Here is a 17,141-nt window from a genome sequence, read left to right as displayed (position 1 = left end):
GTTCCTCCTCCTAACTTCTTAAATGAGACACTTAGCTTTAAGTTTCAGCCTCCCTGTATTTCTAAAATGTTAATTCTACACTATGCCGCTAGAAGCTCTGTTTTTGCTACATCTCACAGGTTTTTATTGGTAGTGAGTTATTTTAAATTTTATTTTTATTTATGGCAAAAATATATATAATATAAAATTTACTAGCTTAACCATTTTAAGTGAACTTATTAAAAGTATCACTGATAACAAGTGCATTTTCATTGTTGTGCAACAATCACCACCATCCATCTCCAAAACTCTTTTTATCTTGCAAAACTTTATACTTATTAAACAATAACTTTCCATTCTCTTCTCCCCTCTAGCCTCTGGCACCCTCATTCTATGCCTATCTCTATGAATTTAACTATTCTATGTACATCATATAAGTGAAAACATACAGTATTTGTCATTTTGTGATGGGCTTACTTCACTTAGCATAATGCCCTTAAGGTCCATCCATGTTGTAGCATATGTCAGAATTTACCTTCTTTTTGAGGCTGAATAATATTTCATTTTGTGTGTATACATATATATGTACATGCACATACATATACACACACACACACGTGGGAATGTAAAATGGTGAGGCCTCTATCACAAGGGTTCCAACTTTTCTAAATCCTTGCCAGCTTGTTATTTTCTGGAGTTTTCTTTTTGTTTAGTGTTTTTTAGTTTTCCTGGTAGTAGCCATCCTAATGGGTGTGAGGTAGTATCTAACGGCAACTTTGATTTGCATGCCCCTAATGATTAATGACTTTGAACATATTTTCATGTGCTTACTGGCCATTTGCTCATCTTTGAGAAATATCTGTTCAAGTTCTTGGCTCATTTTAAAATCAGGTGTTGTTGTTGAGTCATAGGAGTTCTTTATATATTCTGAATATTAACCTCTTTTCGGATTGACGGTTTCCAAATATTTGCTCCCATTCTATGGGTTACTTTTTCACTCTGTTGACTGTAGCCTTTGATACATACAGGTTTTTAATTTTGATATCCAATCCATCTATTTTTTCTATTGTTGCCTATAGTTTTGGTATAGAGGTAGTGTTTTAATTATCATTTGCTTCTAAATATTTTGAAATTTATCTGTGATTTCTTCAATATTTCAGTTATTTAAAAGTGTGTTTTTAAATTTACAAATATGGAAATGTAGATAAATATTTATATTTACCTTTTTATTCTAAATTTTTAGATCAATTGCTTTGTGGCCCAAGAATTTGGTGCATATAAGGGAAATTAATTTAAATTTATTTTAATGACCTAGTGTGATATCAAGTTTTGTAAATATTCCATATGTGCTTGAGAAGAATATGTGTACTCTCATTGTTGGATGAAAACTTCTATACATGCCATTAGATCAAGCTTGTTAATCGTATTGCTTAAATTTTCTATATCTTTGCTGATTTTATATTTGCTTGATCCTTATGAACTCCTACAACACTTTTTATTTTAATGTGTCTTTTGTCTGATAGTCATAGAGTGACACCAGCATGATCATGGTTGATATTTATCTGATACATACTTTTTCCTTTATCCCTTTATTTTCTTTTTTTTTTTTTTTAATTTATTTATTATTATTGTACTTTAAGTTGTAGGGTACATGTGCATAACGTGCAGGTTTGTTACATATGTATACTTGTGCCATGTTGGTGTGCTGCACCCATCAACTCATCATTTACATCAGGTATAACTCCCAATGCAATCCCTCCCCCCTCCCCCCTCCCCATGATAGGCCCCTATGTGTGATGTTCCCCTTCCTTCAAACTTGCTGTCATTTTAGCCATATCTGTTGAAAATAGTTTATAGCTTTTAAATTTTTATCCAAACTGGCAATCTCTTTTACTAGTTAGCAAGTTAAGCATATTTACATTTATTGTGAACATTGGTATATTTCAATGTGCTATCATCTTATTTTTACTGATACATAATATTTGTACATATTGATGGGGAACATGTAATATTTTGTTATATGCATAGAATGTGTAATGATCAAGTCAGGGTATTTCGGGGTGTCCATCACCTGGAGTATTTATCATTTATATGTGTTGGGAACGTTTGAAGTCCTCTCTTGTAACTACTGTGAAATATACAATACATTGCTAACTATAGTCACCCTACTCTGCTATCAAATATTAGAGCTCATTCCTTCTATCTAATTGTATCTTTGTGCCCACTAACCTTCCTCTCTTTATTCCTCCTCCATCCACCCACCACGCACATTTCCCAGACTCTGGTATTTGTCATTCTACTCTCTACCCCCATAAGATCAACTTTTTTAGCTCCCACATATGAATGAGAACACGTAGTGCTTGTCTTGAACTCCTGGCCTCAAGTGATCCTTCTGCTTCAGCCTTCCAAAGTGCTTGGATTACAGGCAAGAGCCACTACTCCCAGCCCAATGTTCGTCTTTCTGTGCCTGGCTTGTTTCACTTAACATAACAACCTCCAGTTCATCCATGTTGCTGCAAGTGGCATTTCATTTTTTATGGCCAAATATTCCATTGTGTGTATATACCACATCTCCTTTATTCGTTTTGATGGACACTTACGTTGATTTTGTATCTTTGCTATTGTGAATAGTGCTGTGATAAACATGCAAGTGCAGGTATACCTTTGATAAACAGATTTCTTTCCCTTTGGATAAATTCTAGGTCATGGCATCACATGGTAGTTCTATTTTTAGTTTTTTGAGAAATCACCGTATTGTTTTCCATAGTGGCTATACTAATTTACATTCCCACCAATGGCATATGAGTTTCTTTTTCTCTGCATCTTTGCTAGCATCTGTTTGTGTGTGTGTGTGTGTGTGTGTGTGTGTGTGTGTGTGTGTGTGTTTATTAATAGCTATTCTAACTGGGATGAGATGATATATCTTTGTAGTATTGATTTGCATTTCCCTTATGATTCGTGATATTGAACATTTTTTCATATATCTATTGGCCATTTGTATGTCTTCTTTTGAGAAATGTCTATTCATGTCCTTTGCCCACAGTTCAATGGGATTATTTGTTTTGTTTTGTTTTTACTGTTGAGATGTTTGTGTTTCTTAGATAGTCTGGATATTAGTCCCTTGTCAGGTGAATAGTTCGTAAATATTTTCAAATATTTCAAATAATAATCCTCATTCAACAGGTTGTCTCTTCATTGTAAATTGTTTCCTTTGCTGTGCAGAAGCTTTTTAGCTTAATAGAGTCCCATTTGTTTATTTTGTTTTTTGTTGCCTGTGCTTTTGAGGTCTTATCCATAAAATTTCTGTAGAGACCAATGTTCTTAAGTATTTCCCCTACGTTTTCTTCTAGTAGCTTTATAGTTTGGGGATTTGCATTTAAGTTTTTAATCCATTTTGAGTTGATTTTTGTAAATCATGAGAGGTAGGGATCCAGTTTTATTCTTCTGCATATGGAAATTCAGTTTTCCCAGCACCATTTATTGAACAGATTGTTCTTTTCTTATTGTATGTTCTTGGTGCCTTTGTTGAAAATTAGCTGGCTTGAGGTCAGGCATGGTGGCTCACACTTGCAATCTCATCACTTTAGGAGATCAAGGTGGGAGGATGATGTGAGGCCATGAGTTTGAGGCCAGACTGGGCAACATAGTGAGACCCCTATCTCTACAAAAAATTTAAAAATGTAGCCAGGTGTGGTGGCGCACGGCTATCGTCCTAGCTATTTGGAAGGCTGAGGTGGGAGGATTGCTTGAGCCCAGGAGTTCAAGACTGCAGTGAGTCTTGCACACCATTGCACTCCAGCCTGGGTGGCAGAGCAAGACCCTACCACTAAAAACTAATTAATTAAGTAATTAATTTTTAAAAAGAAAATTAGCTGACTGTAAATTTGTGGATTTATTTCTGGGTTCTCTATTCTGTTTCATTGGTCTTTATGTCTGTTTTTATACCAATATCATGCTGTTTGGATTACTATAGCCTTGAAACATACTTTGAAAGTCAGGCAGTGTGATGCCTCCAGCTTTGTTTTTTGTTTTTGTTTTTGTTTTTACTCAGGATTGCTTTAGCTATTCTGGCTTTTTTTTTTTTTCCAGTTTCATATGAATTTTATGATTTTTTTTCTACTTTTGTGAAAAAATGGCATTGGTATTTTGATAACGATTGCATTAAATCTGTAGATTGCTTTGGGCACTGTGGTCATTTTAATGATATTAATTATCCCAGTCCATAAACATAAAATATTTTAATTTGTATCCTTTTCAGTTTTTTTCATCAGTTTTGTAGCTTTCCTTATGCAGGTCTTTCACCTTCTTGGTTAAATTTATTTCTAGGTACTTTTTTGTTAGTTACTGTAAATGAGATTGCCTTCTTGTTTTCTTTCTCAGCTAGTTCATTATTGGCATATAGAAACGCTACTGATTTTTGTATGTTGACTTTATATCCTGTAACTGTACTGAATGTATTTATCAGATCTAAGAGTTTTTTTGGTGGAGTCTTTAGGTTTCCCTAGATATAAGATTATGTCATCTGCAAAGAATAGTTTGACTTCCTCTTTTCCAATTTGGATGCTTTTTATTTCTTTCTCTTGCCTGATTGCTCTGGTTAGGACTTCCAATTCTATGTTGAATAGGAGTGGTGAAAGTGGGCATCTTTGTTTTGTTCCAGCTCTTAGAGGAAAGGCTTTCAGCTTTTCCCCATTCAGTATGATGTTACCTGTGGGTTTGTCATACAAGGCCTTTATTATGTTGAGGTATTTTCCTTCTATGCCTAGTTTGCTGTGAGTTTCTAATCATGAAGCAATGCTGAATTTTATCAAATGATTTTTCTTCATCTATGAAGATGATTATATGGTTATTGTCTATCATTCTTTTGATGTGATATATTACTTTTATTGATTTGCATATGTTGAATCATCCTTGCATCCCTGGTATAAATACCACTTGATCATGGCATATTATATTTTTGATGTGCTGTTGGATTTGGCTTGCTAGTATTTTGTTGAGGATTTTTTGCATCTATGGTCATCAGAGATACTACCCTGTAGTTTTCTTTTGTTGTTGTTGTGTCTGTACCTGGTTTTGATATTAGAGTAATGCTGGCCTCACAGCATGAGTTAGGGAGAATTCCATCCTTTTCAATATTTTGGAATAACTTGAGGATAATTGGTGTTAGTTCTTTGATAGTTTGGTACAATTTGGCAATGAGTCTATCTGGTCCTAGATTTTCCTTTGTTGGGAGGCTTTTTATTACTGGTTCAATTTTATCATGTGTTATTGGTCTGTTCAGGTTTTCTATGTATTCCAATTCAATCTTGGTAGCTTGTATGTGTCCAGGAATTTATCCATTTCCTCTAGGTTTTCCAGTTTGTCTTAGTGTATAGTTGCTTATAATTGGTCTCTATTTCTATGGTATTCATTGCAATGTATCCTCTTTTCATTTCTGATTTTGTTCATTTGGGTCCTCTCTCTTTATTCTTGGTTAGTCTAGCTAGCAGTTTATTGATTTTATCTTTTTTAAAAATCAACTTTTCATTTTGTTGACCCTTTGTAATTTTTCAGTCTCTATTTTGTTTGTTTCTGTTCTGTTATTTATTATTTTTTTCCATTCACTAATTTTAGGTTTGGTTTGTTCTTGCTTTTGTATTTCCTTGAGGTGCATTATTACATTGTTAGAAATCTTTCTACTTTTTGATGTAAGCACTTAGTGCTACAAACTATCCTCTTTATACTGCTTTTACTATATCCCATAAGTTTTGGTATATTGTTTTTCAATTTTCATTTGTTTCAAGTAATTTTTAAATTTCCTCCTTAATTTCTTCCTTGACCCATTGGTCATTCAAGGGCATGTTGCTTAATTTTCATGTATTTGAATAGTTTCTAAAATTTCTCTTGTTATTGATTTCTAGTTTTATTCTATTATAGTCTGAGAAGATACTGAAAATGATTTCAATTATTTTTTTTTTTTTGAGATAAAGTTTTGCTCTGTCATCCAGGCAGAGTGCAGTGGTGTGATCTCTGCACTGCATCCTCTGCCTCCTGGGTTTAGGCAATTCTCTGCCTCAGCCTCCCAAGTAGCTGGGATTACAGGCACCCACCACTACGCCCAGCTAATTTTTTTTTTATTTTTAGTGGATATGGGGTTTCACCATCTTAGTCAGGCTGATCTTGAGCTCCTGACATCGTGATCCACCTACCTCAGCCTCCCAAAGTGCCGGGATTAATTTACTGAGGCTTGTTTTGTGTCCTAATATACAATCTGTCATGGAGAATGTTTCATGTGCTGGTAAGAATAATGTGCATTCTGTGGCTGTCAGATAAAATGTTCTATAAATGCCTAAGTCCATTAAGTGAAATGTGCAGTTTAAATCCAATTTTTTTGGCTAATTTTCTGCCTAAATTATCTACATAATGCTGAGAGTGGGGTGTTGATGTTCCAACTATTATTGTATTGGAGTCTGTCTCTCCCTTTAGATCTAATAATATTTGCCACATGTATCTGGGTGTTCCAGTGTTGGGTGCATATAGGTTTAGAATTGCTATATACTCTTGCTAACTCGATCCCTTTGTCATTGTATAATGACCTTCTTCATCTATTTTTTTCTATATCTGTTTTTGACTTAAAGTTTGTTTTATCTGATAGAAGTATAGCTACTCCTCTTTGCTTTTGGTTTCTCTTTGTGTGGAATATATTTTTTCTTCCATTTCATTCTGTATATGTCTTTACAGGTGAGATGAGTTTCTTGTAGGCAGCATATAGTTGGTTCATATTTTTTTAAACCATTCAGCCAGTCTATACTTTTTAAATGGAAAGTTTAATCTGTTTACATTCAAGGTTATTATCAATATGTTAGAGCTATTCCTGTCATTGTATTAATTGATTTCTGGCTATTTTTTATATCCTCTGTTCCTTTCTTTTTCTCTTATTGTTTATCATTGTGGTTTGGTAGTTTTCTGTAGAGGTAACATTTGAGTCCTTTCTCTTCCTTATTTGTGTTTGCTCTGCCAGTGAATTTTATATTTTCATGTGTTTTCATGATGGTAGATATTGTCCTTTCTTTTTCAGGACAATTCAAGAATTTCTTGTAGGGCAGGTCTAGTGGTGATAAATTTTTTGTTTATCCTGGAAATACTGTATTTCTCCTTTGTTTATGAGGGACAACTTTGCTGGTTATAGTATCCTTGACTAATAGTTTTTTTCCTTTTCCAAGAAATTTGAATATATCATCTCATTCTCTCCTGATCTGTAAAGTTTCTGCTGAGAAATCCACTGCTAGTCTCATGGATGTTGTCTTGTAAGTAACTAGACAATTTTCCCTTGCTGTTTTTAGAATTTTCTTTGTCCTTAACTTTTTACAGTTTGACTGCAAGGTACTGTGAAGAAGACCTTTTTGAATTATATCTGTTTGGGGATCTATGAGCTTCTGGTATCCTGATGTCATAATCTCTTGCTAGACTTGGAAAGTTTCCAGCTAGTATTTTGTTAAATAGGCTTTCTATCATTTTGTTTCTTTTGCCTTATGGGACACTAAAAATGTGAACATTTGGCCACTTAATGATGTCCTATATGTCACATAGGCTTTGTTTATTCTTTTTTTAAAGAAAATTTTTGTCTGAGTTATTTCAAAAGACCTGTCTTCAAGTTCTGAAATTCTTTCTGCTGCTTGAGTTATAGTCTATTGTTAACATTTACAAATGTACTTTGTATTTCATTTAATGAATTCTTCAGCTTCAGAATTTGTTTTGTTCTTTGTAAGTATATCTATCTTCTCAGCAAATTTCTCATTCATATCCTGAGTTTTTTATTTCTTTGCATTGCTTTTCTGTATTCTCTTGTATCTCACTGAGCTTCTTTAATATTATTTTAAATTCATTTTCTGCTATTTTATAAATTATTTTTTGATTGGAATCTGTTGCTGAAGAATTATTGTGTTCTTTGGGAGTGTTATATTTCCTTGCTTTTTCATATTTGTGTCCTTACATTGATATCTGTGCATCTGGTGTAATAGTTGCATCTTCCCATTTTTAAAATTTGCTTTTATATGGGAGGACTTTTTCCTAAAGCTGTATCTATGGTATGGTTGGGTAGGACATTTTTACTTTGATCTTAGATGCATGCAGTAGTGTAATCTCCATATGATTTCTTCAGCTGTAAACAGCATCTGTGGTGTCTTGATTTCCTCAGTGGCTTAGGGTGCCATTTTTAGTGGAGGCTGTGGTGAAGTTTTTCTGGGGACAAGGATGCCAGGTGATCCTGTCCTTGGGCCCCAGTTGTGGCAGTGGGCCGAGCATGTGTGTCCTTGGGTCCCAGGGAGGTGTATACTGGCACTGGTGTTAGTGGGTTCAGACAGGCCAATTCTTGGGCCTCCAACTGGCTTGCTCAGGGGACAGTAGTGGTAGTGGTGGGCCAGGCTGCTGGGCAGGATTTCAGGACCCAGAGAAGTGGGTGTGGCAAAGGTGATGCAAGCAGTAGCAGTGGTGGGGCAACCCTCTGCCTCCTAAGTGGTCTGTGCTGCTCTTGGCAGTGGCTGCGATGAGCTGGGCGGTTCAGTCCCCAGGCCTGCAGGTGGCATGTAAGAGTGGGTGTGACCTGTGGTGGTAGCAGGAGGTTGAGTGGCCCTGAACTCAGGACCCTGGAGAAGTTCTCAGGTGCCAATGGTGATGGAGTGGGCTGGGCAGTTCCCAGGCCCCAGACAGGATACTGGCACTGGGTGGGGGGAATACAGAGCCAGGTCAGGTGGACTTGTCCCCATGCCCTCTGCTGGTGCATGCAGACACTGGCTGTGGTAGGCAAGGGTGGGGTGATCCCTTGGCCCCTGGTGGAATGCTCGGGTTGGGGCAGCAGTGGCTGTGCTGCAGCCCTGCTACTGGGGAGGGTGAGGTTGCTTTCAGTGGCAGCAGCCAGATGCAGGCAGCTGAGGAGTGCTTGCTTCACTTGTATTTCAGCCCTGTTGGCAGCAGCCCATGGTGCAATGGCTGTACATGGAGGATTTTGTCCTCAGGGTGCATGAAAATTTGTGGTGATTTCACTGCCAAGGGCTGTGGTGTTATTGCCAATAATTCACGCTTCAGCCCTGGTGGCAGCATCCAGCCATGGTGGTGCCTGTGGGAAGGAAATGTCAGTGGGTCTTCAGGGATATGAAGATCCAGAAGCTGTTGGGCCCCCAGGTGTCTGGTGGAGTCTGGACTCTCTATATTGTGCTGTGCTGCTGCTGCTTAGGGATCTGGGAGTGTATGAGATCCAGTGTGAGCTCTGTCTCTGGAGCAATGCCCTCACCCAGGCTCCAAGCAGCTCCCTATGTTAGTTGTAAGGCCTACGAGAGTCTAGAGGCTCTCCTGTGGCTAGGATTGCAGGAATCCATGGTGGGAATGAGGACTTCTGGGGGTCTCTCACTTATCATTTCATTGCATTGAGGAGCCTGGAGAGGCTCCCAGCCAATCCTAACCAAGCAGGGTGACTTGCTTCCATCTCCTTCCTTGCTTTAGGTGTTTCCTGTCACTCTCTGTTGAATTCCAGTGTTCTCTCTTGGATGATCTATTCGAAGTGTGATTATCTACCTGCTATTTTTGTCCTTCTTTGTAGAGGAGGAAAGCACCAGATGCCTCTAGTCAGCCATCTTGAAGCCTATTATCTTATTTTTAAAATTTTTTACTTGTCCTGGTGTTTTTATATTTGCTTTTTCTTCTTTTTTCCTATTTAAGTACTTAACATTTAAATAATAAGTGTCCCTAATATAACTTTTTTTCTATCTAGCAGTTTAGAACTTGTCCCCTTGTTTTTATTCTTTCAGTCATTACCCCTGAAATCTTATCAGGCATATTTAATACAATAACATTTTAAAATTAAGCTGGGAACCTGGTTTGCACCTATAGTTCCAGTTACTTGGGAGGCTGAGGCAGGAGGTTCCCTTGCCTAGGAACTCAGGACCATCCTGGGCAATATAGCAGGATCCCATCTCTAAAATAAAAAATTAAAATTAAATAATATTTTTACTATCCTCTCAGTCAGCAAAGGCCTTTAGAACTTTTGTGCTTCCATCTCTTTCTTCTAGACTTCCATTCTATTGTCAATATTTCAAATTTTTCATCCCCACAAATCAGACACATGAGTACTGTTATTTGATATAAACATCGTTTACTTGGAATTAATGACTTATTTACGATTTTATTTCTTCACCATTCCCTCACGCATGTCAGGATGTTTTTCCCAGATCCTTCTCCTTCTTCTTAAAGTAAATCCTCCAGAAGTTCCTTTACAGTGGGGCCTTCGGTATAAACTGCTTCAGATTGTGTTTATCTACAAATGTTTCCTTTTATCCTCATTCTTGAATGATAGTTTTGCTGACAAAGCAATTCTAAATTAATAATTCTATTCGCTCAACATCTGAAAACTGTTTATGCACTGTCTTCTGGCTTTCTTTGATGTTGGGAAAATCTATCAGTTTAACTGCTCTTCTTTTGTAGGTGTTGTGGGCTTTCTGGCTGCCTTTGTGGTGTTTGTTTATTTAATTATTTATTTATTTGCCATTGAAGTTCTGCAGTTCCACTACTGTATGTCTATATGTGGATATCTTTTTATTCATCCTGTGTGGGATACACTGTGCTTCCTGGATCTGTAGAATTGCATTTTTAATCAGTTCTAGAATATTTGCCAATATCATCTCTTTAACCATCACCTTTCCTCCATGCTCTCCCTTTTCTCTTTCTGTGACTCCAATCAGATGTGTATTAAACCTTCTCATTCCAGCCTCAGTAGAACTCTAGATACATCCACAAATGTATGCATTTTCTTTTTACCCATGAATAAAGCACTATCCATTTATTTGTTTCAACCTATACATTTTTTCATCTCTGAAAGTTTCATGTTTGCAAAGATGTTTCTTCATTCCTGGTCATTTCTTGCATGTTCTTTGTATTGTGTGTTCTTCGTATTGTGTGTTCTTCTCATATCTACCTTGTTTGTGTTTGGTATTTGGCCATTCCAACATCTGTAATTCTTAAGAAGCTATATCCAGCTCTTAAGGTAGCTCTTGAGTCTGCTGCTTCCCCCTAATAGGGGTCTGCTCTGTATGTATTTGGCGATCTTTGCTTGTGAGGCCATGCTGCTTGTCATCTTTGGAGTCCGGTGAGTCTGAGTTGGGAATCCACAAGAAAATTTGCTTCTGTTTCCACTTGGACTTCAGGGTACCCTTATCCAGGACCTCCAAAGTCCTCTTTGAAGGTTTTGGTTAAGAGGCAGTAATCTCAGACTCAGCTTCTCCTCCTCATTGCTGTTCTAAGGATCAAATTCCCCACGACTATGTTACTATAAGAATGCAGCCTCAGGAAATCCCCACCTCCCATGACTGCGTGCAAGACTAGGTCAGACCAGTGGTACTCAAGCTCCCATCACACCACACTCCCATGGCTCTGCTTCCCACCTTCAAGGCTTTGGGTGCTAGCTGACCTCACACTTACGCCTCACCCCTGGGGCTGTGTTCTCATTGGTTTGGTTTTGAAAAGCATGGTCTCTGAAAATCTCTCCTACCTTTGAGAGGCCAGCAATGCCTCAAAGGGTGTATGTCGTCTGAAGTCTAACCACTGTGGAGTAGGAAGGGCCCTTGGAGCTTCTAGACATTCATGATATTGCTACAATCATTTTTTCTATCCCAGTCACAACACGTTGCAATTCTACCTGTTATTTTTACTCTTCTTATTTTAAACCCACTATTCCCAATCATAAAGTCTTTTCAAGCCGAGATTCTATTGTGGATCATGTCAGTGTTTTCTGTGCATCTCTACAAATTTTTTTATTAGGTGAATAGGATAAAAATATACACCAGCATTCTGCTACTGGGTCAACGCAAGATCTTTCATACCCATTCATTTGTCCTTTCATTCAGGTAACAGACATTTATTAAGCATATACTCTGCTGTGTTCTAGGAATACCTGACCTCAAAGAGCCTACAGTCATAGAACCCAATCATTTATCCCATCCCAGCCAATAGGAAGGATCTTGAGTGCTAATGAGCTTAACACCTAGAGGCAAGTGGGTTAGAAGTCAGAGCACTTGTTGTGGACAACATTTTGTCCACAATTTGCTGGATGGTAATGGATGTTAAAATTCACACTTCTCCAAAGCATCCCCTTCCACTATTTGATATGAGGTTTCGCCTCACAAATGAGTCCCAGGCACCACCTATGTGGGCCTACCTGTGAAATGACCCCCAGCTCTGCATCTGGGCAGTTTGGCTGGCAGATGTCTCCTTGCCAGCTTGTCTCAGTCTACAGGGCATGTCCCAGCGGTCCCCACCCTGTTCCCTAGCTCCAAAGCTGTTCTGCCCTGGGGATTGTGGCCATCCTGGGGGTCCACACCCAGCCAGGGGATCTGGGGCAGCCTCACTAAGCTAGTAAAAGAACGAGTCTTCATTCCCCCAGGTATAAAATGGACACCTGATGAGAATGGAGTCATTACCTTTGACTGCCGAAACCGCGGCTGGTAAGAGCTCATAGGGGATAGGTCTGCAGCCCGGGTATTTATCTCATAGCTTTTGGGTTTTGCCTCGTCCTCCTCCACTCCCACTCCCTCCCCGACCACCACTCAAGGGCCTTGGGTGTATAGAACCCAAACCAGACACAAGAACAGGAAGAGCACCAGCATTCCTCCCTTCCCTCTGCAACTGCCTTGCTCCAGGACTGATCATATGTCTTTCTCAACCTAAACCTCCTTCCAGGACACCGAGCTGTCTCCACATCCACCTTTTGTTAGGCTGTCCTCTCTTTCAACACCCCTTTTTTGGCAAGTTTCTAACAGAATCTGAAGCCCAGCTCTTTCCCTTTCTGCTGCCAGCCCCTCAGGGACCCTGGTTGGTCTAAATCAAAAGGGACAAGGGTTACCTCCAGGGCTTGACCTGGCCGGTTAGGTGGGCACATCCCCAACCACTGCCGCTCCAGACGGCTCCAGAACTGTGTCGAGTGGTTATGAAACATGTAAAATCTGCCATAGGTGGGTTGCCCTGAACTTTGGGTGGGCTTGAGCCCAACCCAAAGTTATTGAATAGAAATAACTGCAGACCTTGGTCAGGTATTTGTTCTGGCTTTGGTTTTCCCATCTTGGGCATGTCCCTTTCTTTATTCTGCAGGTACATTCAAGCTGCTACTTCTCCCAAGGACATAGTGATTTTGGTGGATGTGAGTGGCAGTATGAAGGGGCTGAGGATGACTATTGCCAAGCACACCATCACCACCATCTTGGACACCCTGGGGGAGAATGACTTTGTTAATATCATTGCGGTAAATGTGCCTTCCTGTTCTAGAATAGCTCTCACTTGCTCTAGAAATCATACACAGGTGCCAAGGTGACCCACAGCCCCTGACCACCCTGTGACCTGCATGAGTGTGTTTGCTGGGCCTGGACTTTGCAAACTGATGCTGTTTATTCTCCCCCCACCTTCCCTCGCCTCACTGCAACTGCAGTACAATGACTACGTCCATTACATCGAGCCTTGTTTTAAAGGGATCCTCGTCCAGGCGGACCGAGACAATCGAGAGGTGAGTGTCCACTGTGGCCTGATACTAACAAGCCCCTGCTCATGTCTGGATGGTGGGCGATTGTCTCTGCAGACTGTGTCTGTGGCCCCTTTCGCTTATTCCCATGGCACCTGGAATGAGAGCAGAGCATGTTACCCATGCAAACAACCAGAGAACCACGCTGTAAACACGCTGCTACTTATCAGAGCAAACAGTAAGCAGATAGAGACCTCACACCAAACGGAACCTTCCTTATTCAGGACTGGTTTTTCACCCTGTGGATTATGTAGGTCTCCATTTCCCCTTTGGCCTCCCACCTGGGCCTTTCCATTATGTCAGTTTTCATGAGAAGCTTCCCTGAAAGGAGGACAAATTTAAACCCATTATCATCCTTTTTCTCTGGTAAAAGACAAAGGAGGAGAGGACATGGCAATAAATTTTTAAGGAGAGCTTTTGCACATCATAGATTCCTCCCTCTGTGATGGGGGAGTTGGGGTTTGAGTTCCTCTTGAAGCCGGGCCTCCGCCCTGGGCACCTCCACACTTTCTACTGTGAAGTGCGCACCCCTGGGCTGCGGGCTGCGGGCTGTGGTCTGGGAGCCGAGGTTACCCTGCCTCCATCCCAGGACTGTCCTCCCCCCATACTCAGCTTCATACTTGGCATTTCCCGCCAATAGTGGCCATGGATTTGTACCAAGTCATTCACCCTCTCTGTTTATCCTGGGGACATTTGAGAAACACCTATTGTAGAGGACCAGTCCATGAACTTAGCTGCATCATGGAGACACAGGCCTCTGATGGCCCGAAACAGCCTCCTAAATTAACACCAAACATGAAGCTCCACTGGCCCACTCAACCCCCTGATGCTCCTCTAATGTCTCACCCATGACAGCATTTCAAACTGCTGGTGGAGGAGCTGATGGTCAAAGGTGTGGGGGTCGTGGACCAAGCCCTGAGAGAGGCCTTCCAGATCCTGAAGCAGGTGCCCGCTATAATGAGGCCTGGGAGGGAAGGACTGGGAGGAAGGGGGCAGGTGGGGGGAGGCAGGCTTGGCCTGTGGTCACGGGCACTCCTCTTCCCTACACAGTTCCAAGAGGCCAAGCAAGGAAGCCTCTGCAACCAGGCCGTCATGCTGATCAGTGACGGTGCCGTGGAGGACTACGAGCCGGTGTTTGAGAAGTATAACTGGCCAGACTGTAAGGTGACCCTCCCACGGGCGTCTGGGGAGAAAAAAAAGCTTCTCCTTCTGCCATGGATGGGATCACCAGCAGGGCCCCTAAAAGGATGGCCCCCATGCAAATCTGCCTTCCTATTAGAGCCATTCTTGCTTTCAGATACATTTTAATTGGGTGTTCCAAAATTATGACGACCCGAGACACAGAGGCCTGATGTAGGAGGTTTGGGGTGAGGGACCAGAATATGGTTTGGGGACATCAGAACTGCCAGGCTGGGCCAGGCGCGGTGGCTCACGCCTATAATCCCAGCACTTTGGGAGGCTGAGGTGGGCAGATCACGAGGTCAGGAGATCGAGACCATCCTGGCTAACATGGTGAAACCCCGTCTCTACTAAAAAATACAAAAAATTAGCCAGGCTTGGTGGCAGGCGCCTGTAGTCCCAGCTACTCAGGAGGCTGAGGCAGGAGAATGGCGTGAACCCGGGAGGCGGAGCTTGCAGTGAGCCGAGATTGCACCACTGCACTCCAGTCTGGGCGATAGAGCGAGACTTCATCTCAAAAAAAAAAAAAAAAAGAACTGCCAGGCTGTAAACCTCAGCCTTGCACCTACTCCGCAGTCCCCATGGCCCTGGGGGAGTTGTGTTGTGTTGCTGCCTGGGCCTCGGGGGTGAGATTGGAGAACCCCAAGACTGATAAGCACTCGGCCCAACATCTAGGACTCACATAAACCATGTTAGCATTACTTACGGCCAGGAATTTTGCTGCTGAGTGCATCTGTGTCTTGTGGGTTAGGTCCGAGTTTTCACTTACCTCATTGGGAGAGAAGTGTCTTTTGCTGACCGCATGAAGTGGATCGCATGCAACAACAAAGGTGAGTGCCGGGCCGGCAGGTGCCTTCCCACCTGTGCCTGAGCACGGGGCACAGGGTGACCCAGCCTTGGAGGTGCTGAGCCTGTGCTTCCCCGTGGCCCCTAAGAGGAGCAGCGTTACGTCAAGAACTATAGCCTCAGTCCCTCCTTCGTATTTGGAAAAAGCAAGGTGAGACAATGTCAGCTCCATCTCCATCCTGCCCCCATTCTTTCTGTCAGCAAATTAAGGCATAGACTCTGGTTCTGGTTCTGCTCCCAGACAAAAAGCAGAGAGTCACTGTTTCCTTTGGAATAATGTTTTGTGTGTGAATGGTCCTCATTTATCTCTGACCAGACCCCATTGATTCAACAAAAATTCACTGAGCATCCACTATGCACCTGGCACGATTTCCAGGCACCAGGGGACCAAGAGGGATCAGGATGGACTCAGGGTCAGTCTGCCTCTTGGTATTGTCCAGCAGGGAGACACACGAGTAAACCACCACCCACGATACAGCCTGAAATGAGCTTTGATGGTGGAGACACAGACTATTCAGGGTGCTGGGGGGGGCCATGGGGGAGGCACTCTCCAAGTCAGTGGGGCAACTGGAAGGGTGTTCCAGGCAGAGGGAACGGTGTGTTCAAAGGGTCTGAGACCTGCTGGGAGCGGACAGTCGCTGCATCTCACTGGTAAGGGGGATGAACATGGTGGGAGGTGGGGGCCAGAAGAGCAGAGAGGCCATTCACAGCTTTCTGCACAATCTGCTCTTTGGAGTGTCACCATGGCTCCAGGGAAAAGGCTGTAACACCCACCCCACATCCCGAGCAAGGACAAGGACCAGAAGAAGGAGGAGCGGAGAGGCAGAAGTCTCTGCCTCTGATTGGGTTCCCTGAACACAGACCTAAGAATGACAGAAGAAGGCTTACGGGGCACTCTCAGGAGATGCTCCTGTGAGGAAGTGGGGAGGGCGGGGCTGGGAGAGGGAGAAGCCGACCCCCAGTGCCCTTGCATCAGGCCCTGCTGCTCCTGCGCGGAGCTCTGGGTGGGAGAGAGTCCCTCAGAGGTCTTCCAGGGTGAGGCAGGGTGAACCTTGGCCTCCCACTGGCCTGCGGCTGCCCCTGGGTAGAGGACACAACTGGGGGAAAGCAGCTCCCTGCGCCCCGGGCCAGTTTCCAGAGAGGATTCGGCTGTGAGCCATCAGCAGTCGGGGAGGGTGCAGGCCCTGGCGAGGAGTTCCCAGGGCAGCCCTGCCTTCCACACCCACGTGGCCCTCCCCACCGCAGGCTACTACACGCAGATCTCAACGCTGGCGGACACCCAGGAGAACGTGATGGAATACCTGCACGTGCTCAGCCGCCCCATGGTCATCAACCACGACCACGACATCATCTGGACAGAGGCCTACATGGACAGCAAGGTGAGCCTGGCAGCGGCTCCCAGCTAGAGAAGCCGATCCCAGAGTTAGGGACCCCAGGGAGCAAGAAGTGACTTCCTGGCTCAGGAGAAGGGGTGGGCCTAGTACCTTAGGGAACATTAAGAAAGGTGGATGAAGCCGCTTTCCCTCCTCTTTTCCTGACAGCCCTTGGCCCACTAATGGGGCCGCTGCCCATATGCTGCCCCAGACCCCCAGCAGACCTG

The 17,141-nt window shown here is 42.3% G+C and overlaps 1 protein-coding gene across 1 annotated transcript in view; it reads left to right on the top strand.

The window, feature by feature from the left end:
* The window catches only part of CACNA2D4 (calcium voltage-gated channel auxiliary subunit alpha2delta 4), a 128,700-nt gene that overhangs the window by 20,859 nt on the left and 90,700 nt on the right, over positions 1-17,141 (top strand). The window contains exons 5-11 of the mRNA XM_077953269.1: positions 12,389-12,449; positions 13,093-13,243; positions 13,427-13,501; positions 14,372-14,461; positions 14,567-14,680; positions 15,447-15,525; positions 16,787-16,920. Coding sequence (XP_077809395.1) covers positions 12,389-12,449; positions 13,093-13,243; positions 13,427-13,501; positions 14,372-14,461; positions 14,567-14,680; positions 15,447-15,525; positions 16,787-16,920 — 704 coding nt within the window. The remainder of the gene's footprint in view (positions 1-12,388; positions 12,450-13,092; positions 13,244-13,426; positions 13,502-14,371; positions 14,462-14,566; positions 14,681-15,446; positions 15,526-16,786; positions 16,921-17,141) is intronic.

This window comes from Macaca mulatta, chromosome 11 (genome assembly GCF_049350105.2).
Source record: "Macaca mulatta isolate MMU2019108-1 chromosome 11, T2T-MMU8v2.0, whole genome shotgun sequence".
NCBI classification, from domain to species: Eukaryota; Metazoa; Chordata; class Mammalia; order Primates; family Cercopithecidae; genus Macaca; species Macaca mulatta.
This window is presented reverse-complemented; position numbering and strand designations above follow the sequence as displayed.